Source organism: Hippichthys cyanospilos, chromosome 14, assembly GCF_059441005.1.
Source record: "Hippichthys cyanospilos isolate Australia breed blue-spotted pipefish chromosome 14, RoL_Hcya_1.0, whole genome shotgun sequence".
Classification (NCBI taxonomy): Eukaryota; Metazoa; Chordata; class Actinopteri; order Syngnathiformes; family Syngnathidae; genus Hippichthys; species Hippichthys cyanospilos.
The window spans coordinates 7,901,543-7,925,684 of NC_142382.1; the positions used below are offsets into that span (position 1 = coordinate 7,901,543).

The following is a 24,142-nucleotide window of genomic DNA, read 5'->3' on the forward strand; positions in this document are numbered from 1 at the left end:
AAACCCTTATGAGGATAACCGACTAAAGAAAATAGATGGATTGTAACCACTGGTGCTTTTGGTACACTACTTGGCATTAAAAAAATATATATATATTGTGATCAATATCAAAGAACGAGGTGTGTGTGTGTGTCCTCACCCTCTAAGGCAGCCCATGCAAGCAGGCGATCGCTCAGCTTTCCCTGCTGGCCGCCATCAGGCCTGTAAAGCTCCAACAGTTGTAGAGCTCGGTCCACATCCTTGGAAGCCACAGCCTGGTTGAAGGCCTCGGCGACGACCACCCGGGTGGCTTCTTCCTGAGGCCCGACCAGCAGGAGCCCGATCAGGGAGTTCCCGCACACCCAGGCGCCGAGCCCCTCGTCATCAGAAAAGGAGGGGCCCAGTACGGGTTTTGCCATGGCGCACAGGTAGGCCCGGAGAACGGGAAAAGCCTGGAGGAGCGTGTCGGCCTCACGGGAAATCTGTTCGCCATCCAACAGCACCTCTTTGCGGCCACTGCGGAAATATCCTGACCAGCCCGTGGGCTGAAAGCGGGCGCCCTCCCCTTTGGATGCACTCAGACACACCAGAGTCGCTGCTAAGGTTGAGCGAGATTTGAGGAAAGCCAGGGCGGATGGCGTGAGCAGAAAGGATGGGCTGGAGGTGGATGACGAGGTGGAGAGGTTGGCGGGGGAGATAGAGCTGGTGGTGGAGGCCTCCTCCGAAGACACTGACTCTGAGCTGGTGTCTGACGGAAGCTCATCCAAGCCGAGCATGGATGCATGCGCCCCGGCATGTCGTTGGAACAACAAAGTCAAAGCCGACACACTGAACACGGTGTCGTCCTGGAGCTGGTCCTGCTCTGGGGCCGTTGCCCCAATATGCATGGCCTTGCAGCATCGCTGGATGATCACCTGCTGGACGCTGAGGCCAAGCCTCGCTTCCTTCAGCAGCGACAACAGCCTAGACGAGCACCATTTGATTTGCAAATTATTTGACTTATTTGATTACAACAATAACAAACTAAGTAGATTTTTTTTGCCTGTATGTTTATGCATGATTTAATTTAAAACTAGTAAATGTTAAGTTACAATGTTTGATCAACAACTAATCAGTTCTAAAATTATTCAAACACTTTTGAACATCAATTCACTGTTTCAAGACCTAGATGATTTTAAAATTGTTCAAATTCACGGAATTTCAGCTTCTTAACAGTAAACGTCTGGATTCAGCGGTCCTCCATGTAAGAAGAATTATTACCCTTGAGTTGAATCAAAATACACAATTTGATAGACAAAGTAGCAACTGAATTTTATTAATTTGTTTTATGCATTTACTGCAATGTTAATTGAATACTCCAGTATAATGTTGTGAGTAAAAAATGGGTTTTAAAACTTGTTTGTTATCTGGTTCATCAACAAAATAATTGACAGATTAATCTATTGTTAAATCGATTATTAAAATATCAGTTGAAACTTGTAGCCCTAGTAGGGATGGTAAAATAATATACATTTTATGTATAATAAACAGAAAAGAAAAAAAATGATATACTGTCAAAGAATATAACAATATAATATTAATATAGTCCAATAATGAGAAAAATATAAATAGTAAAATTACAAATATAAAATATCAATAACAAAAGGAAATATAAATAAGTCAACAAGCTTGCTGAAAGTTAACATACCTATCAGGAGACACCTGTCGCTCAAACAGCAGGTAGGAGAGAAGTTGCGATGGAGCTTGAAGCAAAACTGGCAATGGGTTCCCCAGCTTTACCTCACTTGTCTGATCTGAAAGATATAAGGAGTAAGAAAAAAAACAATGTCTTGACCTGGATCGTGCACAAACCTTCTGATCCGAGGCTGCGCACCAGGACGCCTGCCAGCGTGTCCACGTAGTGCAAAAACGTGCGCACAAAATCAGGCCTGGCCAGGTCTCCGTTGGGTTCAAAAGGGCACAACTGGTCCAGGGAGCGAAGCAGCTGCTTCATGCCGGAGCGCGCCGGGTGAGCGTCGAGCTCGGATGCCTTCAGGCTGGCCTGCTCCAAAAGCAGCGCCACGAGGGAACTTGAAGATGTTGCAGTGCCCTCTGAAAAGACACAGACCATTATTTTTCTATTCTGTGTCCACCTATCAGGGTATTAAGATCCAGTCATTAGATTTATTGGTATCAAGTTGGAATTAAAAAGCAATGTGGTTTGTAGATATACTGAACCATGCTTTGCCACTATTTTGAGGTAGCTACAGGCAATTACAAAACTCTTTTAGGGAGATCTCAATTTCCAAACTTTCACAAAGGCACAAAGTTTTATCAAGGTAACGTATACCGTACTGACCCGTTACTTTGGTTGCAGAGCTGAGGACATGCAGGGTACTCTCCAAGCGTTGCATCAGAGCAAGTCGGGCAGAGATGCACTCTTCACTCAGAGTTGGGTGGCAGCACAGCAGAACTTCCTGGATGCAGCAGCCAAATGGGCTGGCTAACACTTGCTCCTCCCCTGTGGCACCCTCTAAAAACACAAACTACGGTCACTAACAGCAGCCATTTTGGGCAGGAAGTAAACACTGTCGACTCACCCGCCATTTTAACTGAACTCTTATTGGTTGTGGGATGGTTCAGTATTTTGCTGATCTGCTGTAAAACCAGAGGAAATCCACAGATGTTCTCAGGACGATCTTTGGTGGCCACTCGCACACCTGTTGGAAAAAGTGATGTGACAGATGTGACATAGGTGACAAAATCAGAAATGTCGATCAATTTCGCATCCCACGTCTGTCTTGTCAAGTTAAAATATGCTGCGATTGGTTAAAATCTCTATGAGAATTTAGCTTTTGAATGACCCCTGGAAAAGGCCTAAATGGGCTTAAAATAACCTTAAATAAAAATGGCAATTGTGGGTAATAGCTTCTTGAGAATTTTTTTGGAAGTCTACTCATTATAGTCAGGCCTATCAAACTTTACGGTGCCAAGTGAAATTAGCTTCTATGGTGCGATTTTGGTTTTAGAGTAGTAGCGGCTAACCAAACTGTAATAGCTTGCGTACCACGAGCCTCCAGACTGCTGGTTAGACGACGCTCGGCCGTGTCCAGCAGCTGCCGTGATGTCTTCCAAAGTTGGCAGTGACAGCACGCTAGGTCGAAGGCGGCCACGGCTGGCGGGCTGAGCTCCTCGAGTAGCGTTCTCACTAGCCCGGATGACTCCGGCGAGCACCGGCTGGTCCAGTAGCCTTCCTGCAATGTTGGGAGAGGGTGGGAAGGCGTACTGAGGAGGCGATCAGCGATGTCGGAAATGGAGTAGAATGCCACGCCTGCAGGGGAAGCAATACCAAATGTGTAAATACCAGTCAATACTTCACTAAGTACCGACAAACAGGAGGTGTCAATCTGAATGGGAACAAGAAGATTGACAGTAATTCTGCTTCAACGATTTGCAGACGCACTCACTAAACACAATAAGATGGAAAACACAGACTTCCACCGAGGCTTAAATGATGCCTGGTGGTCAATTTGACTCATTTGACTCTTTTTTTTTACCTATCCTCCACAACTCATTGTAAAACTCATCTAGTCGTTGTTTTTAACTCTAGCCAAAGCTCTAATAAATTGCATTGCTTTGGCGTGATCTTGTGACATCCTGACGGTAAGGAAAAATGGTGACATTAGATGGTTCATCAATTTAAAAGTAGTGCTTTGCTGCTATGTTGTGGAAGCTACAAACAATCTTAAAACATTTGTTGATTTCGTGGATTTTTGGTATTTGTGGCTGGCATCGGTCCCTGTAACAATGTAATCAAAACTACAAATAACTAAGTAATTTAACTAAAACAAACAAATGAACTAAAATGATCAACAACAAATAAGAAAAACATACAAAATAAACCAAAACAAAAACAACAATTATGAAATCTCACCAAAACAGAAAACATTAGCGAACCAACTAAAACTAATATAAACAGAAACTAACAAAGAAAACTACTCAACAAAACTAAAACAAACTAACTCTAAAATTAACCAACAATAAAACTGAATGAAGTTACCTCTATCTAAAAATAAGAAAACATCAATCTTCAAACAGCTTAATAAAATCAACCAAAACAAAACTAACTCAAACCCACAAACAATGATTGAAACTAATTAAAACTGCGAACAATTCCAACAGAACAAACAAAATAACTAATATGTACTCAAACTTAAACTAGAATTAACCACTCACCCATTCATCCATCATCTGTAGCTCTTATCCTCACTAGGGTCGTAAGCTGATACCAAATGTGAACACGTGTGTAGTTCAGGTTTTATTTCTAGTGTCAAGATACACTAAATCAAACTATTCCTCCGTTTACACCTCATTGACTCACCTGCGGCCGCAGCACTCCCAATGGCCTGGAGAGTGGAGCGTCCGCTGCTGCCCACCCGGGTGCGCGTCGTCCCAGGAGCTGAGGAGCCCGAACCCAAGCCCTCAGAGGAGGAGGAAGACGACGACATGGACTGACTCTCCATCTTCTTTTCCACTCGACCCAGCTCCACTAAAACTTCCTTGTAGTGCTCCATGAAGGCCAGCTCGGCGCTGGAAGCTGACGCCTCCAGGTCGAAAACCAGAGACACCTGTGAGACATGTATTGAGTTGTTTCACACAGGAATGGTTCAGCCGTCCTCAAAAGTGCTTGTTGCCATAGTAACCTGATGAGCCTCCATGAAGTTACCGCACCGGATGCAGGAGATGAGAAGAGACTCCGGAGGAGACAACATGGCGGGGATCAGCCAGCTCTGGGAATCGGACGCAGTGTCTGTACGATCTGCCATCTCTGAAAACAAATGAAATATGCAATAAAATGAAAGTAAAACTTTAGTTTCAATTGAACTCAGATTGTGCAGGAAGAGGGGACAATGTTCCATCAACTGGGCTAGTCAAATAAAATTGGACTTTTGGAAACAACGGCCGGGAAGCAATGTTGCAGACAGGAAAAAAAAAGAAGCTAAAATTGCATAATTTTCTCACCGCTTCTGCTGCCCTGATTGCTGGTGATGATCTGCAGCCTCCACTGTGCCTCAGCCGTGCGCTTGGACAACCTCTGCAGTCGGGCGCCAAAGCTCCCAGCAGCTACAGAGCAACCTACGCTCTCCGCCACCTCCGCCTCTCCAGGGAGCGCTCGCCCAGTTTCCTGCCCCTCCTGCTGGCCCACTACACACATGCCCTCCAAGCCCTCTTTCAGCAGCTTTAGGAAACCCTCCATGGCCGCCACGTCAGCCAGAAAACCCCTGCAGCCCTGGACCAGGTGGGCCAGGTCCGGCTCAGAGGAATGGGCACTGCCGCAGTCCTCCTCGGTCTGAGTGTTGATCACCTCGGCCAAATCGGACACTGGGTTTGTCATAGTCACATCTTTGGGGCTTTGTGGAGCAAAGTCGGAGCTGGAGAGGAAGAGCAGTGAAAAAATGTTCTCCAGCAGCTCCAGGCGGAACATGGCAGGCATGGCCTCCAAGTACAGTTGGCATTCGGACAAGTAATGCTGGAACACTGATTGGCAATCTAAAAGGGGAAGAAAGACAAACTGAAGGCATTAACATGCATTTGTTAATAAGTGAGCACAAATGCAGCATTTAAGTTTTTTATATGGATCGACTGATTATTGGCTCGCCAGGTTATCTGCACCAACATTCGGCCATTCAACGAATCATCGCGTTATCAGCATTGGCCTTTTATGAAAATGTAATGAATGATTATAAATCAATTTAAAAATGTTAACTTAAGAAAACCTCAGATAGATTCATAATAAAGTTCTGCTGACCCTCCGTAGTCCATACGCATGTTTTTGTTTAAAATAAAAACAAACGTAGAGGTGAACATTTTAAAACTTCTGTTATTTTGGAAAATTGGAGAGCATCATTTACAGTACTCCCAAAAACTTTGGGGAGCTGTTTTTTTTATTTAAATTTTTGAAGACATGCTGATGACCCAGGGAGCTCCCTAAACATTGTTAGAATTTTACAACAAAAATGTATATTGTCTAAATTATAAAACAATCCAAAACTGCCATGTTGCTCAATAAATATATGCGTACAAATATTTTAACAAAGAGGAGGGTTGGACTTAAACTAGCTAACCAATAACTGGACCATTAACGTATATTAAAAAAAAAACAAAAAAACTAATGAATCACTTAAGGAAAGGATTAACAAGTTAACTATTTAACAAACTTAGCAGTGCACAAAATAACAAAGTGAACAACCAAAACATATTCAACAATTCACAATGCAAACCTCCTGATGAAGTGCTGGCAAGGCTTGGGCCTGTGCCCTCCCAAGCAGCTTTTTGTCTCTTGGCATGACACTGGCTGCATCCCGCACTCTTGTGTGCATTGACACACAGAGCGTAGATGGCGTATTTCACGGCGCAGAAGCCTCGGAACAGAATGACATTTCTCTGCGCCGCTGGATTTAAGACGCCTTCACCGTCAACTGTGGGACAAAAGTGAAAAACGAGTTAACAAAAAGACTAAATTCAGGTGATTTAAGATAAGCAGTACGCTGACCTCCTGCTGGATTTGGCGTTTGCTGGAGCAGATCTAGAATTCGACGCTCTTCGAAATGAGCCAGTGGCGTCAAAGAATGCAAAATGTAGAGGGCCGAGTGACTGTCCAGACTGTGGAGCTGCCCCAGCAATGCCTCCGTGGAAACATCTCTGCGCACACCCACGAGGAAGGACATAGAGGCAAAGAACAACACTGAGACATGTAAAAATAAATATGGAAAATGAAAGAAGAAAGCAAGAAAAAAAAACAATAAACTAAGGAAACAAAAAAAGAACTTACGGGTTGTTGTTTTTACACCACTCCAGTAGTTCAAGCTGGGAAGATAAAAGATTGGCAAAGTCCTGTAGGACTGAGTCATTAGCTGATCTCTAAAAAAGAGATTAACATAACACAATATTGTTACTTTAGCTTAAAGTTTGCATTCATCAAACTGCATTTGTTTCAAACCTGCTGGTGATGGAGGACATGGAGCAGCAAGTGAGCTGAGCTCAGACTGTTACACTGTGTCCAACCCAGCAAAAGCAGCAGGCGACACAGAGGCTGGAACTCGGAGTGTAACATGTCCCGTAACTGAGAGAACTCCTCGTGTTTGATCAGGTCCAGCGCAGTCACCTACATCAACACGGATTAAAAAAAAATGTTTTATAAAAATAAAACTTAAATAGAAATATTGAGGCATTTTTCATAAAATTGATCACTTTTAAAAGCAAAGTTACTTTGAGCAAATGTGATTTAATTTTCAGTCAACAGATAGATAAAATGACCACCCACTTTGAAAGGACCAAAAAAGTTGGATTTTGCTGCTTACTGCATGTCCCATAAATGTTATATTAATTATTCGAGGACTACCAACTAAGGCAGGACATTTCAAATGAAGGAAAAAACAAAACAAATACAAAGTCCCACCAGATGATGCTAAACTAACTGCTTTATTGCTTTTGCCTAGGTAAGTCCTTCTCAAATTAGCATCAAGTTATTGTTTTCAAACACTTTGATGCACTTGTTTTTTTTTGTTTTTTTTTTCATTTTAGGCTAACCTGTATAAACACTGTAAAAAAGTAGTTGTTTTAAGTTGATTTATATTGTTTTTTTTTCTTTTATTATTGTTAAAAAGGATAAAGTTCTGAATGTATTTACATTTTTTAAAAATAAATAATAATGGTATTTATAGTTGGAGTGACCAGTCAGGGGATGCAACAGGTTTTCTTACTCTAAGGGGGCTTTGCAAAATAATTGAGAAGCACTGGACTAATTGTGAAAAAAAAAAAAAAAAAAAGATTTCCTGCAAATAACAGAAAATAAAATCTGTAATTTTGCAATACATTATCATACTTGTGGATTTTCTCTATCAAACTCTATAATATTCTACCAAGACTAGTTCCAGGAAGTGCTTCCCGCTGCTGAGGCACTCAAAGTAGATCATCTTCCATGCAGAAGGACGATCGTCGCGGCAACACAGACTGAGGGCCAGTTTCTCTGACTCAGGCAAGTGCCCTTAAGACAAAAACAAAAAACAAAAAAACGCGCTTTTAGTTGACAAAACTTTTGATACATGAGTAATGAGTCAGCTTGGCAGCACCTTGTGTGTCAGGTGCGTTCCTCAGCAGACGATCCCGCTGAAGTCTTAGTGTGGCCGAGCAGTACGCCGAGACCAAAGCGTCACATCGAGGACGAAGCAGGGAGCTCAAAACCCGCTCTTCTTTCAGGGGCCCGCCTCTGGATGCCCACAGCGCCTCACAGAGTGCCTCCAACTGGCCACTGTTGCCACTTGGACTCCATGGCATCACAGCCAACACCGAGTAGATCTCCTCCACCCACTCCTCTCGATGCTCTACACTCGTCTCAGGATTTGCCAGTTTGGCCAGCATGTGGCGAATGAAAACGTGCTGCAGAGTTGCGTTGTCCACGCCCGACTGTTGCTAAAGAGGTCAAATTGAAAAATGTCAGTAGAAAAGTGTCATATCCGTTTTCGTTAAAAGTTGAGTTTTTGTCGAATAAAAGGCCGGATTTCAAGAGATGAAACAAAAATTTAAAAAGTTCAATTTTATTTTATTTAGGAACCTGTTGAAATATTTTGAGAAAATATGAATCTAAATCTCAAATCCAAATAATGTGTGAAAGGATTTTGTTTTGACAAAATATTGTACATTTGTGATATATATCTTTGTGCTTCTAGGCCCAAAAGAACAAGTGTTTCGAGAAATACACATTTACAACCTCAAATGCAGCATCTTTCCGGTAAAAAGTCATCTTTTAAAAAACATAACAATCACAATATTATGTTGGGGGGGAGGGGGGTCCTAAACATACCTAAACACAGCCACATATTTCTAAGATGAAACTAAATTGAATCAAATCATTCCTTCTAGATGATTTGGCAGTTTTATCCAAATTCTGTCACCTGCAAGAAATGCGTGAGCAACTGTGCAAGTCGGGGCTTCTTCTTCTCCAGTAACATATGCAGACAACGCTCCACAGCGGAATGTGTCGAAGTTGAAACATTTGTGCCTGCAAACGCCTCATGCACCTGCTGCTGACACATAAACCAGAAGATAAACGCACTGACATCCAAAGCAAATATGCTAAGGCGAATTAAAAGTGCAAACCTGTAGATGAAGCTCCTCGATGCCCTCGGACCACAGATGTTCCAGCAGCAGCAGGAACTCTAACTCACTTTTGACACTGGGAGAGACCTGTCGTAAAGCAATAAATCAGAGTCAAAGTTAGGATGCACAATTATGTGTCAATAGTCATTAATTCACTGAACATTCATTTTGTGGGACAGAGGGCTATTTTTTTGTTTTGTTTTTATGTAATAATCATCCAAAAAGCAAATCCCTTTTTTGTCAAAATGAGTTCAATTTTTCAGAGGAACTTTTCTGAGTGATAAGTCATTTAATATGCCCATTGTTCTGATATGAGAAAAGAAAAAGATTTATTTATAGTTCTGATAAATCAATTTGTTCGTTTTCAGTGAAAAGTTGTTGAGAAGTTTTTAGCCATTTGAGCAAATGTGTGCGTGGAGTCAATTGTAATCATTAATGAGATTTTTTTAAAAGAATATAACTTTTTAGAAAGGAAAAAAAAGTTCACAACTGTCATTGATTAACTTGTTATGCGCTGAGGCCATAAGAAATTTTCAGGAGGAAATTCTTTTTTTAACTGAAGTCATTAAAAAATCTTGTTTTTGTATTTGTTTAAAGATTTTAAATATTTCTTTAAAAGTCTTGATTCCTTAGTCTTTCTATTCCTTATTCTTCAGGGGAAAAAATATGGTAAAATATCAGAACATTTTTTTAAATTGAAATAAAAATTTAAAAAATCAAGACATTATAGCTAAAAGGTCACAATATTTTTAAAAATATTGTATTGATAATGATTTTTATTTAATTTTTTTTTAGATTGAAAAAAGTATTTTTTTCCAACAAAGATAGAAATATGTGAATTCTTCAGGTGCAAAAAAAATCAGGAAAAAAAAAAAAGTACAGCAGCCAGGCAAGTTAAGGACGTTTGAAATGATTAATACCATCCTCAAAGTCATAAATTATTTGATTGTTGAAGTCAAAAAAGCATACAAAAAAAAATCGTTAAACTAACTAGTTAACTAAAGGTCAAAAATGTATCCGTTACCTGCTCCTCAGTACGTTGCTCCAAAACCTGCAGCCAAAACCACGCCAGCTTGTGCGGACTGCCCACAGACTCCCATCTACAAACACGCCAACCACCTTGTTCAATACATCCCAGCAGCAGCATGAAAACCTCAACACATCACACCACTTTGGCTCACTTTAAACGATATGGATGGCACACGGTCGCCTTGATAATCTCCCGCACTTTCCCCGAGACGTCCTCCCCATATGCCACCAGCTGCGGCACGCAGGCGCTGGCCAACTCCCACTCGCCGCACCTCAGGCACCGCTTGAAGTAGTCGAAGAGGTCCCGCAGCGAGGTTTCGGCGTCGAGGCCGAAGGGGTGTGTGGCCACTGACTCCATTATGGAGTCAACTATTTGGCAGGGCAGAGGGTTACAAGAGGTCAGCTTTTCCTGAGGCCATGTAAAACATTGGTGCCTCCTTGACCTGAAATAAACACGACAAGGCTCATTTGGTTAAAAACAATTCAGCTTGACGGATGCTTTGCATATATATACACAACAGGGGTTCCCAAACGTTAAACAGTTAAAAAAAATACTGCTCTAAATACTACCATAATATCCAACATTTAGAACCCTTAAGTCAAAGATTCTGTCATGTACCACAAGAAGAAGCTGGCATACTGCGTGTGGTACGCGTTACACTAAAAATCACTGCTTTGTAAAATCAAAGTTTAAATATCGCAAAAATAAAGCAAGCAAAGCAGGGCAATAATTATCTATATATAATATTTTAAAAAATCGTGTTTGATGCTATAAGTTTACCTGAACCACGTTTATTTCGGTTTGGAAACCAATCATACTTCGATGAGCTATAAAGTATCTGTTTTTTCTAAAAAGTCACAATTTCAGAAAAGCACAACGATGTTTCTCAATTTAAATAAAAATAAAATCATACTTCTTCGTCCATTTTGTTAAGTTTAAAAAAAAAGTAATTATTTGTGTAGAAAATTATAAAATTACATTACTAATAGGAAACAATGTAACTCGAGTTTAAAAGTTATATTTTGACAAAGAGTAATATCTCTCGATGAGAAAAAAATACCTTTTTTATCTGATATGAAAAGCAGACAGTTACAATCAAGTATACAAAGTATTTAGGTTTGACTGCATAGTAAAGTGTTATCCTTGATTGTTCATGCTACTGTCAATTTGCTTGTACTGTCCTTTTTTTTCTTCTTTTGGAACTCAACACTAAACTAAAATTTCCACGATAACTTCGTTAGTCTCCGAATACAATGTTCAATGCAAATTAAGCATTTATGGCGGTTTTCTCCCTAACAGATGCCCAAACGTCAAGTTAGCGTTAGCATTAGCATCAGCGTTCCAGCCCAGTGAAAGAGCGTAAACTTCCGTACCAAGGAGAACATTAGGCTAACAGTCCAATTCAATGGTAGATAATCATAATTACATTACTTACTCATGTCTTTGTGCAGTTTTATCAATGAAATTTGGAAGGGGTCTTCATTCTTAGGTAGGATTTAGTCGCCTTGATGTGTTCTGTTACTTCTTTGCACGTCGATGGGTGGTCACGTGAGTAGATCACATGACCGAGCCGCAGCCTGCTGGTTTGTCAGAAACAAGAGAGCAAGAAGGAGATGCCTTCGTGTAGTATCGAATATACAACAACTTCTTTGGAATAGGTACGGAATGGATGCATTTTTCAAAATGGGTTAAGAGAAAGCTTCGATCCGTATATGTTTTGATATTCTTAGCAATTCTGTATTATTATGAAATGGTGCATATAAGACCACTAAGACCACTAACCGCTGGGTTATCTGAAGGCAACTTGGTCTGCTAAATCCATCAGAATGGGCGACAAAAATCTTGTTATATTTCGTAAATATTTCTAACATATTGATTCCATTCCTAGTCTTATCTCTTCGAGTAGAATGATTTATTTTCTGTCATTTTCATGCACGATATCAAGTACAAAAATAACGAATGTTTTCAATTGTATCCTAGGTTACCAGGTTGTTGGCTTCGGTAGTAAAATACACCTACTCATTCAATAATTTAGTGAAAGAAAGAAAAAATATATGTGTCTTTTGGTCCCTTTTCTCTTAAAAGAATGGAATATGGTTTTATTTCAACTGATTTCCTGATTTTAACGCAAAAACAGGGACGTGTGTAAAATGTTGTATATTACCAGGTTACGTGAAGGCAGCATTGAATCAGCTACAAACGTAGTTGAGCTGTCAAAACAACGATGATGATGATAATATGAAACCATATATAACGACGTTGAACTTAAACACGCACATGCAAACATATTTTCACTCGCAACTCTATTCAAAAACGATTTATATGAACTCCCCTCGGCTTCTGTTACCTGCGAAATGGTGAAGGCTGTTTCTATGGCAACAGGCGGGGTTTGCCGACTTTGATCAATCCTCCTCACTTGGCATCTCTTGTCCAGATCGCCACAGTACTGCGTCACGCCCTGACTGGAATGGAAGACAAGGACAAGAAAAGAAATGTACGTAGGCCCGCTTTTCTTTGTTCCAAGCTTGCACTGGAGAAATTATCCATCGCAGAGAGGTGGTTGGAGGGGGGGGTGAATGGCATCCGATTGTGCAAGGCCACATTATGTCCTCCCGCTAAGCTATTGTCTCACACAGGGGGAGTACATCGGAGAGATAAAAGGCGGCCTGCGGCCTTCAATGAAGCTGGTCGTGATGGGGATTGTTGACAAGAAACCCAAGAGGTCAGTTTTTGGTCATTTATTAGAAAACCACATAGGCTACTGTGCGTGCTGTAACAGTGAAGTGATGTGCACATTGTTGCTTAATTGTACATGCACTTTCTTTATGTCTGTGCAAATACTCAGTCATCAGTAATCCTTTTGTTTTGAATTTGTTATTAAAGTAGAAAAATGGCAATAGCAAAAATTCCATAGGATAATAATATAAAACAAAAAATAAAGAGCAGACTTTTCACAATTGTTACGCGTGTGTGTGCGTGTAGCATTGAGGTGGTTGTGTCCAGCGCCCCTCAGCAGAAGGAATCGGAGGAGGAGGACCAGCAGGAGACAGAGTCAGAAGGTGATGTGGGTCTCCAGCTGAAGGTCAGCTTCATGGACAAAGCCGTCCAACGCAATGCGCGGCTGGCAGGAAAGTGGGGTCCCGCTGAAAACTCACTCTCATTCTTCCCTTTTGCACCCGGAGAGCCTTTTAAGGTACTTTTTTTTTTTTTTTTTTTATCTGTGTCAGATAATAAAATGCAAATTTGGCTCCTCCCCATTCATTTAAATGTGCATAATTTAGCAGATGTTCTACTTTGCTGATTTATTTTATAAAATTATGAAATTATTATCAGTAGTACTGTATTAGAAACATGATAATAATTAAAATTGCTGTCATTGCATTCAATACTTGTTACAGCTATTGTTGCTAGCAATATCCTTTGCTACAGTTGTCATTTCTATTAACACAGGTTATTTCTATTAAGTATGTAACTTTGCTAGCATAATCTCTATCGTAATTGCTTATCTTTTCTATTAATATTGCTATGCTGGCGATATTGTCGCTACATTATCTGTATTGTTGCACTTATGAATGCTGACATTATCGCTATCTTTCTTGATTTTGTTAGCCTCTCAAGTATTATAGAAAGTTCTTGTTCTTGTTCCCACAGGCTACACGTTATTGCTACTCATCATCGATTATGATTATTATCGTCGTCATTAGCCTTACAGTCCTACTATTTTTTCACTATCGCTATAGTTGGTATTATTTCTGTCTAGCAGAGATTGCTATCATTACCGCTAATGTTATCGCTGCTTGCTAATCTTACACTTTCATCAACACTTGCATTAGCCCGATCATTGCTCGTATTATTGCAATCTATCATTATCCCCTTTTTCAGTTTTAACACGATCAATATCATCAGTCGTTTTTGTCACTGTTATTGCAAACATCTCAACTCCATCACTGTCATGTCTTTAGTGTTATGGATATTTGGATATTATACAAAGTATCAAAGTATTTTTTGTCCCCCGTATGTCCGCATAGATGGAGATTGTTTGCGAGCACCAGCAGTTCCGCATCCTTGTGGATGGTCAGCCTCTGTGCGGCTTCACCCATCGCCTCCCGCAGCTCGCCAGTTTGACGGCGTTACGGGTTTTTGGAGACGTGCAACTCACCAAGGTGGCTTAACGTCTCCGTGATACCAACAGATATTCGGAGACAGTGTATCTGCTTAGAATAGATAAAAGATGCGTTTTGTCAAACAGTGTCACACTTTGTAGAAGACAAAGTGCCTTCACTAACGTGCTGACTGAATGTAGCAATGGAAAAAACAAAAAGAATGTGAAATTGGTCCAAATTGCAATATTTTCTCCTCTGTGGATTTTTGAGCTCTTGCAAAAAACAAATTATAAAAATCTGTCCAGTGGTGTTTTTATTTGTAGTTGTTACTTTAATGATAATGTTTTGTTTTTTTCAAATCATAAGGCTGAATCACTTATTGAGAAAACATGCTATTAAGGCTCCTATTTGTAATATTTTTTAATTATATGTGGCCTTAACAGTGTTTTTTTCTCATGTTGGAAGGACCCGACTCATTTCATCTGTATAAAATACAAAACGAAACAAAAGAGTCGCCGCCACTGGACTTGCCTTAAAAAGGTCTCGCCCATTTACTTTGCTTTTCCTCATTAGTAAACACATTTCTTTCCTTATGTGACTTTACTTCCATGGAATAAAATCACCTCAGTTGTTTGCTCTGCCAGAAGGCAGTATTTTTTTTTAATGGTTTGATATTGCAACCACACGAGATAATAGAGTGAATCATCACAATGCCAAAGGCCATACAAAGGCTTGCCGGGGTTGGAGCAGCAAGTGTCTTGTCCCGACTCGTTCCGCGTTTACTCTTTGCTTACCAACAAACACAAAGTCTAAGTTAAAGAATGAATTCAATCTTGAAAAAAAAAAATACACAGAAGATAATTTTTGTAAACAAATACACTTTGATGATGCAAATGCAAAGCAGCTTTTGCACACAAAATATACACTAAAGATGATTTTTGTAAACAAATACACACTTTGAGGATGCAAATACAAAGCAGCTTTTTGACATGAGATGCATAACTACACATGAATGAATGAATGAATGAATGACCGACGGTTACGTGTGCTCCCGGATGGCATCGATCCAATCCATCTTCTCCTGGTGGCTAGGAGCCTGGATGAAGTAGTGCGTATCCGACTGAGTGATAATCTTAAACAGATTGCCTTGGATGTTGCCCTTCACACCTGGCAAGGGAAGCCAGAAGACAAAACATTAGGTACACATATACAAGATTAAAAAAAAAAAATCTGTATCATACAAAGTGGTTTTGATATTATGACCCTCTCTTGTTAGTACTTTGATCCTTAATAACAAACTTCAGTTGTGCTCATAGTTTATAGACAAATGAAGGGGCTTTAAAAGCATCCCTGAGGAGCGCCATTCAAAATTGGAGTAGACAAAAGTATTTGGACACCTGGTCAAGATTCCATAAATGGACTCTGAAAGTGTCCCTGAAATATGGCCCTCAAAACTGGTCTTTTTTCAGGCCCTTCTTTTCCCTATCATTTGAAAAATAAATAGGTACTGTAAACAAGTACCTGGGATTTAATGTCTGGACAATGTAAAGACGTACAAATACGTCTTTGGGATTGAATGAGAAAACGGACAAATACTTTTTTTTTGACACCAATACAAGCCATGACTGTTTGTGAGACCTACCAGAGGGAACGCCGTTATCGTCCAATGAGGACACCAACGAGCCTCGCAGTGGGAAGCCTCCGACAGGGCTGATGTCATCCTAAAAGCAGACAGAAAGTGTCTCACAGACTGATTCAGTGTGTTTCTGAATATGTGCGTCTGTAATAAGTGACACACAGCAATTCCATGTGTACCTTGGTGGGGTCGTAGTAATGGAGGAAAGAAGGTTCCGAGCGCAGCACAAACAGTCGAATCTTCCAATTTTTCCTCATGTGACCCTGTGCATTGACAACGTTCAATCAAAACGGGGTATAAACACACGCAAAAACAACCACGATGAAGGTAACTTTTTTATTTACTTGTTTGAGAAGGTAGCCTCTCTTGATCACCTTACCGCTGAGCTCCACCGCGGACAGCGTGGTCTCGGCTTTTACGCAGCCTCGTTTCTTCAAGTTGTCTGACTGACAGTGTGAAAAGTATTTAGAAACCATCTGAGTGATACAAAATTTCAGCGGACGCACTCGAAAAGATTAACTGTAAAAAAAACATGCATTGTGTGGCCACAAACAGAATAATCCAATAATGCATCATTGGCGTTTGAGGTGAGCAATTAACTCGCTACTCACAAAGCTGTAAAGTGCCGTGGAGTCATCCATAAAGAGTTCGCTGAGGCCGGCGGTGCGCAACGCCTCCATGCTCCGCAAGCCGATGGTGCGGAGGAAACCTTCTTCGAGCAGGGCCGACGCCAGCGTCACTGCCTCGGCTCGGGTCAGCGCCAGCTGTGTGAACACCAGCCAGTCCACCACTGCAGAGCCTGTGTGAGAATCAAACTTCTTTAACCCTAGTCCATATATGGTACCAATATGAGACTTTTTCTGTGATTTCTTTGTGATATCAAAGGAGAATGGATTAAAAGAAAAAAAAACACTAGGGAGTTGAAACTTCACGCTAATTATATAATAATGCTAAATATCAAAATACAACCATGCTGCAAATTTTTAATGAATATTCTTGAGAATTTATGACAATTTTGTCCCTTGAAGGCAATGCATTTGTGAATATTTTACATTTAAAAATGCTTTTTTTGAAGTATGACTGCTAACAAAGTGGTATATATTTCCAAAAAAGTGTATGATAAATCTAGATGAATTTTAAGGAACAGTATGTGAAATTTGTTGCTGTGTATATGACCTGAGAAGCAGTTGGTGTACATGCGTCCTTGCTCCACGTGGTTGCTCATGGCAATTCCGCTGTGAACGTCATACATGGCCTCCAGCACTTTGCTAAAACACAACAAGAAAATATGACATTTGTAAACAACAAATATGGTGCTATGTTCAATCATTCATGTGTAAGAATCAGTCCGCTTTAAATGGACATACTATATGTAATAATGGAGCTTAAAAATGTATATATAAGGCACTGCAGTATAATGTTCCTTGCGAATTTAATGTAAGAATCATTTGTTTTATGTAAGAACCTTTAGAGGCTGCATTTATACGATTTTTTAATGGGTGTTATATTTAATAAAAAATATTTAATGACACTATCTTTTTTAGAGCAAGGGGTGTCCAAACCTTTTCCTCCATGGGCCACATATAGAAAAATTAAAGGATGCGGGGGTCACTTTGAAAGTGCTATTAATATTATAAAGGGTTCTGCAGATACTGTATGAGCAAATCCAAATTAAGTTTTTTTGATGCTGTTTTTAAGGCAACTTCAAACAAATGGAATTCCCATGTCAGACTGCATATACATATGTTGGATGTTGGTGACAGGAACAGTTCATTTTTCTTTTCAAATGAAGAGCAAATTAGTTGGAACATAAAGCAAGCTGTGTAGTGTGCTGGTCGGGGAGACCTGATTGAAAAAAATATTTCACAGGGGGTATGTCATTGAAAAGAAGGTTGAAAACCGCGGCTGTAAAGCACCTAAATGTTCACCTCAGATTGATGTGGTGCGGCTGTGAGTCTCCTGGCGTGGATGGGCTGACCCCGGGTGACTCATCCTTGTCTGTGTCTGCTCCTGAATCCAGTTTCTCCGCTGCAGCTGTGATGTCGCTGGCCCACTCGTCTCGCTCCTCCCGGGAACATGCTTCCAGGAAGTGATCCACACAGGTCTTGGTCTGAAGCCGAAACACCAACTAGAAAGGGCAGCGTAATAACAATTTGACTTTCAGTATACAAAGACATTTAATGTTCTAACTGGTGAATGTTGTTGTTTTTTGGGGTAAATATCTGCTCATTTTTAATTTGCAGCCCGCAACAACACCGATGCTGTGGTCTGACGAGTCCACATTTCAAGTATATTTTTGGTGTACTCGTATGACCTGTTAGCAGCTCTAACCTGTCTCCTAGTCAAAAGAGATCTTAATGTGAACAGGAAGCACGTTAGCAATTCCGCCTCACAGTTCAGAGTCCACGTTCAGTTCCAGCTCACTCCGGCCTTCCTGTGTGGAGTTTGCATGTTCTCCCCAAGCCCGCTTAGGTTTTCCCCAGACACTCCGGCTTCCTACCACAATCCAAACACATGCATAGCAGGTGTATTGGACACTCTAAATTGTCCTTAGGTGTGAATGGTTGTTTGTCTCTGTTTGCGCTGCAATTGGCTGGCAACCGGTTCAGGGTGTCACACGCCTACTGCCTGAGGACAGCTGGGATAGGCACCAGTGACCCTAGTGAGTGTAAGCGACGACAGAAAATCTAAAGAAACTACAGAACTAAAGAAACATCCTTCTGTCAATAAGAATCTGACTCACATTACTCCAATTTTGAAATATTTCCTGTGGCGAGAGCTCATGAAAGTGACCTCATGAAAAACACACGTAAACAATGATGTCATCAGACTGATGTCATCTGAATGACTTCAGCAGAGACGCTGACTCAGCATCCAGTCAATGAAAAAGACGCGATGATAAGATAGCTCAGCGGAAAGGAAGTGATGATAAGATATCGTGTCACACTGATTAAAAAGAAAATTGAACAACCAAATCTGAAAATTATTACTTGCGACCAACGAGCTGTATTTCAGACAGCGTCACAAATTTTTGTGATTTCTTATTGAGACTGTATTTTTGGTTTGTTAAAAGCCACGATCAGTGCTTTTCAAATGTTGATCACGATTTCTTGAATGCAAACATAACATAGCAGTGTGAGGACAAGAATACGAAAGACTCACGGGTCGATTGTCGTACTCCAGGAAGGGGCAAGTGATGACGCAATCCTTCAGCATGATTTTTCCTCGCTGACACGAGTCTCTTTTCCCACCTTCGTATTTGTAGTAGATCAGCTTGTCTGGCGTCAGCACGAACCAGCGTGCCTTCCAATTGTGTACAAGATGACCCTGGAGGAAAAAAAACATGAAAAGGACATTCCACATAATGGACAATTGTGTGTTTGAAACTTACCCTTTTCACCAAGAAGCCCTCTCGGAGTATTTTAACTTTTTGCTGAGTATCCATTACCACCGTGCCTGTTCCTGCCTGCTCCACTTCTGAACATGCATACTCAACTCACTATATACACACACAGGCATGAACACACCCACTCTACGCACACCCACTATTTATGTGGGTTTGTCCTGTCTGAACTTTTAGCTATCAAACACTTGGTGGTCTTGTGTGTTCACACACACCACACACACACACACGCATTCCTACAGACGCACACACACACACAGACAAATAAAGTGCTATAGTTTTTTTTTTTTTTTTTTTACCTTTTATACTTTTAAATCAAAAGCAATTGCACTGCATAGAAAAAAACTATAAAGCTCATACAGTATATGGTATAAAATGCTACTGTGATTTCTTCTAAATAAATATACTACTTATACTAATGTGTATATATATATATATATATATATATATATATATATATATATCTTTGTATTTGTCTGTATAATTAACTATTTCATTATCCACTGTTGCATTTATTCATGAAATACTAAAATATAGTATTAAATAAAATCCCTGAAAATGTTAAACCAGGCAAAGACAAATTTTTAAAAAAGTTATAATTCAGGGTACCATTGTAGTTTCTTCTTTAGCATTAATGACAGCACAAAGACAATGTTAGATAGAGGTGATCCGTTTTCTCCAGATTCTGGGACCTTGATTCCCAAATTAAATGCAAAGTTTACTTTCCTCTGCGAAGAAGACTTGGGACCACTGGGAAACAGTCCAGTACTTTTTTATGTAGGCCACCAGACACTTGTGACATTATTTTTACCACAGCGCTCAGTCGACCATGTTTGTTAAATCACATCTGTGTACATATGTAGAGTTTTACATACTGATTCACGTAACGGGCGTAACACAAAACATTTCACATTTAAATGAAAAGTGATGATTTCATTTACGTTTACACACATTGCCTTTGTTGGGAAGGTTGCCCTTACCAAGATGGCCGCCGTTGGGCACGTACCTTAAAGTGGATGCTGGGTTAGCGTGTTGACGTTTATGGCGGAGGCGTTAAAAAATGCACTCTCTGCGAGCTGTGCTACACTCTGGATCTTTCGTAAATTTTCCGTTGTTGGAATTTAATTTACCATTCGCATTCTCAGAATGTCCGACCTTCATTCTGTGCAAGAATTCGAAAAAACCCTCAGATTCAAAACGCTGGTTACTTCCGATTTGCAGTTGGGAGGAGGGAAAACGCTCGTCCAATCAGAAATGCAACTGTCTGGATCTTTCAGCCAATTGGAGAGCACCTTCATGCCCGGACTTCCTGTTTTACGAAAAAAAAAAGTTTTAAACAGGCATTATTTGGGTCGCGGTCTTTACAGAAGTTGTGGCTTCCTTCTCTCATTCGAAACATTTTCCATGATAACAAACAAACAAAAAAATCATATAGTCTCTACTTAATGCTTCTGCCGCAACACGACGGGTGTTGCATGCGCGTTTTATTTTTCGGCATTAAAAGCACACGAACATGGAGTTTAAAAACAAAGTCATCCAATGCGACCACGGCGATGCCGGACGGTGGGCGACCTTTCACTGCAAGCGGTGCAACACGATACTGGGAGACTCCCTGTCTGTATGCGGGGAGCTCCCATGTTTGAACTCCATCGTATGCTACAGTAAAAACAAATTTTATAAAATTTTACGTGTGGCTCTAGAAATGCATCTTGATGTTTTATGATTTGTCTGCAGAAGTCACCGGGGACGTGATAGTGAGTAGTAAAATGGAGTATGGACAAAAAGAAGAACTGGCTAACTGGTGAGTAAATAAGCCAAATATTAATAATGATGCTGCTGCAAGTTGCTAGAAAAATAGTGTCAGTTATTCATAACTACCACCTTGCATCTGAGAAATAATAGAAATTGAGAATAGAAAGTGAGGCTACGCTAAAAATTCGCGAGCAACTTCAAGATTACATACTCAAGCTTCAAGGCATCCAAAAAGGACCCAAATGAAGATAAACGATTTTAAAGTGGAAAAGGTTACTTAAAAAAAAAAAAATCTCATCTTTCCACTGATTATTAAGGTGTGCACACTTGTGCAACTACATGATCTCATTTTTCAGGTCAGTATTTCTCTTCCAAATAGGACATAGAAGTTTTTGGCACTATGAACAATGATCTTGGTTTATATATATAAAAAATCATAAAATCATAAAAACTAGTAACATTCAGTCATGCTTGGACTTTTTATACCCACATTTCAGCATCTTATTTATTTTTAGCATTTTCAGCTCCCTGAAATGCAGTGAGTGCGGTTGCACGGTGGGCAAAGTGGTGCACGCCGCACCGCCGCGTCTGGCAGCGGCTCGCTCCCTCTTTCTCCTCCACAAGGAGTACATCTCATGGTCAGTAACAAAAGCTTGAGTCGTTAACGTGTAGACAAGCCGCTATAAGGTCACTCCCTGTTCCAGTTATGAGCTGGACAGCCGCTCCATGGTGAAAGCGTCGGCCTTGTCCTTTGAGATGGAACCTCTCCTGGATCGCATCACTGAGGTAAAACGCCAGCAAAGGAGTCTTTCATGCTAACATGCTTGCTAATGGTTCCGTAATACAATTTATGTATGTATGTGTGTGTGTTGGGTTGCAGTTTAAGCAGCGCTTTGAATTGCAGTTTAGTGTCATGAAAAGCCGCCTGGCGGACCTTAGAAACACCAGCAGCAAGTTGGACCATTGATACCTGTTTACCGGTGTTGTTTTTTTTTTATTTTAGGATGATTTTGTGTATTGTTGCATGTTTCTTTTTTTCCATTAAAGCTGCCATTAAAGATACAGTCTAATCTTTGACTTAAATTGTAGCTTAGGTCTACAATTGTCAGCTAGGGTAGATGTAAAAGTTGGGACTGACAATAAAAAAATAAATAAGAAAATATTAGCTCTTTTAACCTCTGAAGGAAATTTTGACCCAACTCAGGCTTTTTGATGTGTGATATCAAAGGAAAATCATACAATAAAACACTAGGAGGCTAAAATATTGCAGAATGCTTGCAAATGGGAGGTCGAGAGGTACACCTTATAATTGTCAAATTTGGCCTATGTCGGGCTCATTCACTGCCATTCAAAACTGGAAATATTGTCAATTTTGGACATATTTAAAACTTAATTGTTTTATCATGTATTTCCCCCATTTTTGCATTAATCCTTTCAACGGCAACTCGTGAACGGGGCGCAATAGAAATGTTTGTGTTGACACCCCAAAACCAACGGGTGACGCTAGCGACCAACTTGACATTTGCAAGCCTTTCAATGACTTCGATGATTGGCTCAGCCTGGACTCCCATAATGCAAACGTCTTCAAAAGGTCACAATACTTAATAATACTTCATAATAATAATGACCTGTATCACATAAACAGTGGAGTAACTTTTTTTTATTATCACATTTTTACAATTTTGTACATAAAGGGGGCGTATTAATATTTGATGTTGTTATGTTCCTTTTAAAGTCAGCCCAAGTTAAGTGATAATAAAGCCAGGCTAGTGAAAAATCCCCGGACACCCAGGGGTTAATACTGCGGAAAATAAAATAAAATTAATTAGTTATCATAATTTCCTTCTCCGAGTCATCGAAATTGACATCTTAAAAAAAAATGTATTGGTTGGACCCTAATAAAAAATTCTAACTTTTATTTGATATTACTAAAATGACTTCAAAATGGTGGCAGCTTGTGCTTCATTCATTCGGAATACACAACCACATCCAGGTTCTGAGAGGGTGTGCACAATTGTGCAACCACGTCAGAGTAATGCACACACACCCGGTTTTGTCATTGGCACCATGCTGTATTTTATTATCATCATCATCATTACTATTGCTGAGTTCTGAGAAATACATTTTTTTTTGTTGTTAGTCATACAAAACCATTGAACAATAATAATAAGCATGCCCATTTCCTCCCTTAGCAATGGAGTGCATAGTTTGTACACCTTGGTGAACAAAGAAATCACCATTTCCATTTGGGAACGCTACAACATGCTCGCTACAATTTTGAACAACCTTCACACGCAGTCAGAAGACAAACTTGGGGAATTATTGCATGCATTACAATCAGGCCTGCTAAAAATCATGCTTTTTTTTTCTTCTTAGTACATATTGATTTTTTAACATGATGTCAGAAGTCCCCATAAGGCAGAATTAATAAACAGGATGGTGGTTGACAGCGCAAGGCAGAAAAGTGCTTGGAAAACACGTGGATTTTTTTTTTAAAGCATGTAAAAATGCCACAAGTATTGTACAAATAAGAATAGCTTGTGCATTGATCAAAAATTCCAAGAAAACATACAGATTTAAAAAAAAAAAAAAATCCTCCTCTCAAGTGGCGGGTCAAAATGACCCGATTATGTTTTAAACATACCATTGAAAAGACGTTAAAATTAAATTATAATAGGAAACTTCTTAATGAAATGTTAACCAGGGTTTTGTTTTGTTTTTCTTCATTTTGGCTCATGGAACATATCGCGGGTCAAACTGACCCGTTAAGAGTTAAAACGTACCATTGAAAAGACGCTAAAATTATCACATGAAACTTCTGTATAAAATGTTAATCAGGGTTTTGTTTTGTTTTCTTCATTTTGGCTCATGGAACATATCGCGGGTCAAACTGACCCGTTAAGAGTTAAAACGTAACATTGAAAAGACGCTAAAATTATATTATCATATGAAACTTCTGAATAAAATGTTAATCAGGGTTTTGTTTTGTTTTCTTCATTTTGGGTCATTGAACATATCGCGGGTCAAACTGACCCGTTAAGAGTTAAAACGTAACATTGAAAAGACGCTAAAATTATATTATCATATGAAACTTCTGAATA

The 24,142-nt window shown here is 40.0% G+C and overlaps 4 protein-coding genes across 8 annotated transcripts in view; 2 read left to right on the plus strand and 2 right to left on the minus strand.

Annotated features, from left to right (window-relative positions):
• Positions 1 to 11,607, minus strand: part of zfyve26 (zinc finger, FYVE domain containing 26) — a 24,256-nt gene extending 12,649 nt beyond the window's left edge. The window contains exons 1-20 of the mRNA XM_088432555.1: positions 11,583 to 11,607; positions 10,299 to 10,515; positions 10,142 to 10,217; positions 9,118 to 9,204; positions 8,913 to 9,041; positions 8,091 to 8,430; positions 7,881 to 8,005; positions 6,959 to 7,123; positions 6,791 to 6,879; positions 6,512 to 6,660; positions 6,240 to 6,437; positions 4,981 to 5,508; positions 4,662 to 4,786; positions 4,340 to 4,586; positions 3,026 to 3,289; positions 2,559 to 2,678; positions 2,318 to 2,491; positions 1,831 to 2,070; positions 1,667 to 1,772; positions 140 to 942 (exon numbers count right to left, since the gene is read on the minus strand). Coding sequence (XP_088288681.1) covers positions 140 to 942; positions 1,667 to 1,772; positions 1,831 to 2,070; positions 2,318 to 2,491; positions 2,559 to 2,678; positions 3,026 to 3,289; positions 4,340 to 4,586; positions 4,662 to 4,786; positions 4,981 to 5,508; positions 6,240 to 6,437; positions 6,512 to 6,660; positions 6,791 to 6,879; positions 6,959 to 7,123; positions 7,881 to 8,005; positions 8,091 to 8,430; positions 8,913 to 9,041; positions 9,118 to 9,204; positions 10,142 to 10,217; positions 10,299 to 10,515; positions 11,583 to 11,586 — 4,186 coding nt within the window. The 5' untranslated portion in view covers positions 11,587 to 11,607. The remainder of the gene's footprint in view (positions 1 to 139; positions 943 to 1,666; positions 1,773 to 1,830; positions 2,071 to 2,317; positions 2,492 to 2,558; positions 2,679 to 3,025; positions 3,290 to 4,339; positions 4,587 to 4,661; positions 4,787 to 4,980; positions 5,509 to 6,239; positions 6,438 to 6,511; positions 6,661 to 6,790; positions 6,880 to 6,958; positions 7,124 to 7,880; positions 8,006 to 8,090; positions 8,431 to 8,912; positions 9,042 to 9,117; positions 9,205 to 10,141; positions 10,218 to 10,298; positions 10,516 to 11,582) is intronic.
• A 103-nt stretch (positions 11,608 to 11,710) lies between these two features.
• On the plus strand, positions 11,711 to 14,896 carry LOC148412787 (galectin-related protein B). 2 transcript variants are annotated; one of them, XM_088434059.1, is made up of 5 exons: positions 11,711 to 11,805; positions 12,582 to 12,641; positions 12,784 to 12,869; positions 13,130 to 13,340; positions 14,176 to 14,896. In XM_088434059.1, exons 2-5 carry the CDS (start codon positions 12,615 to 12,617, stop codon positions 14,317 to 14,319), a joined length of 468 nt encoding a protein of 155 aa, XP_088290185.1. In that variant the 5' UTR covers positions 11,711 to 11,805; positions 12,582 to 12,614; the 3' UTR covers positions 14,320 to 14,896. The 2 variants fall into 2 exon arrangements, with proteins under 2 accessions (XP_088290185.1, XP_088290186.1); XM_088434060.1 differs by having other exon boundaries at positions 11,741 to 11,805; positions 12,530 to 12,641.
• plek2 (pleckstrin 2) lies at positions 14,867 to 20,495 on the minus strand. Of its 4 annotated transcripts, none has more exons than XM_088434055.1 (10): positions 20,296 to 20,495; positions 19,278 to 19,418; positions 19,049 to 19,213; positions 17,815 to 18,014; positions 17,063 to 17,154; positions 16,498 to 16,685; positions 16,231 to 16,332; positions 16,066 to 16,149; positions 15,893 to 15,971; positions 14,868 to 15,417 (listed from the first exon to the last, which is right to left on the minus strand). In XM_088434055.1, exons 2-10 carry the CDS (start codon positions 19,329 to 19,331, stop codon positions 15,290 to 15,292), a joined length of 1,092 nt encoding a protein of 363 aa, XP_088290181.1. In that variant the 5' UTR covers positions 19,332 to 19,418; positions 20,296 to 20,495; the 3' UTR covers positions 14,868 to 15,289. The 4 variants fall into 4 exon arrangements, with proteins under 4 accessions (XP_088290183.1, XP_088290181.1, XP_088290182.1 ...); XM_088434054.1 differs by having other exon boundaries at positions 14,869 to 15,417; positions 19,278 to 19,525; XM_088434057.1 differs by lacking the exon at positions 20,296 to 20,495 and having other exon boundaries at positions 14,867 to 15,417; positions 19,278 to 19,360.
• Positions 20,496 to 20,635: 140 nt separating this feature from the next.
• On the plus strand, positions 20,636 to 22,840 carry oip5 (opa interacting protein 5). The gene is made up of 5 exons (XM_088432850.1): positions 20,636 to 20,950; positions 21,024 to 21,090; positions 21,557 to 21,679; positions 21,746 to 21,827; positions 21,922 to 22,840. The coding sequence occupies exons 1-5, from the start codon at positions 20,803 to 20,805 to the stop codon at positions 22,006 to 22,008; spliced, it is 507 nt and encodes a 168-aa protein (XP_088288976.1). The 5' UTR covers positions 20,636 to 20,802; the 3' UTR covers positions 22,009 to 22,840.
• Positions 22,841 to 24,142: the final 1,302 nt, after the last annotated feature.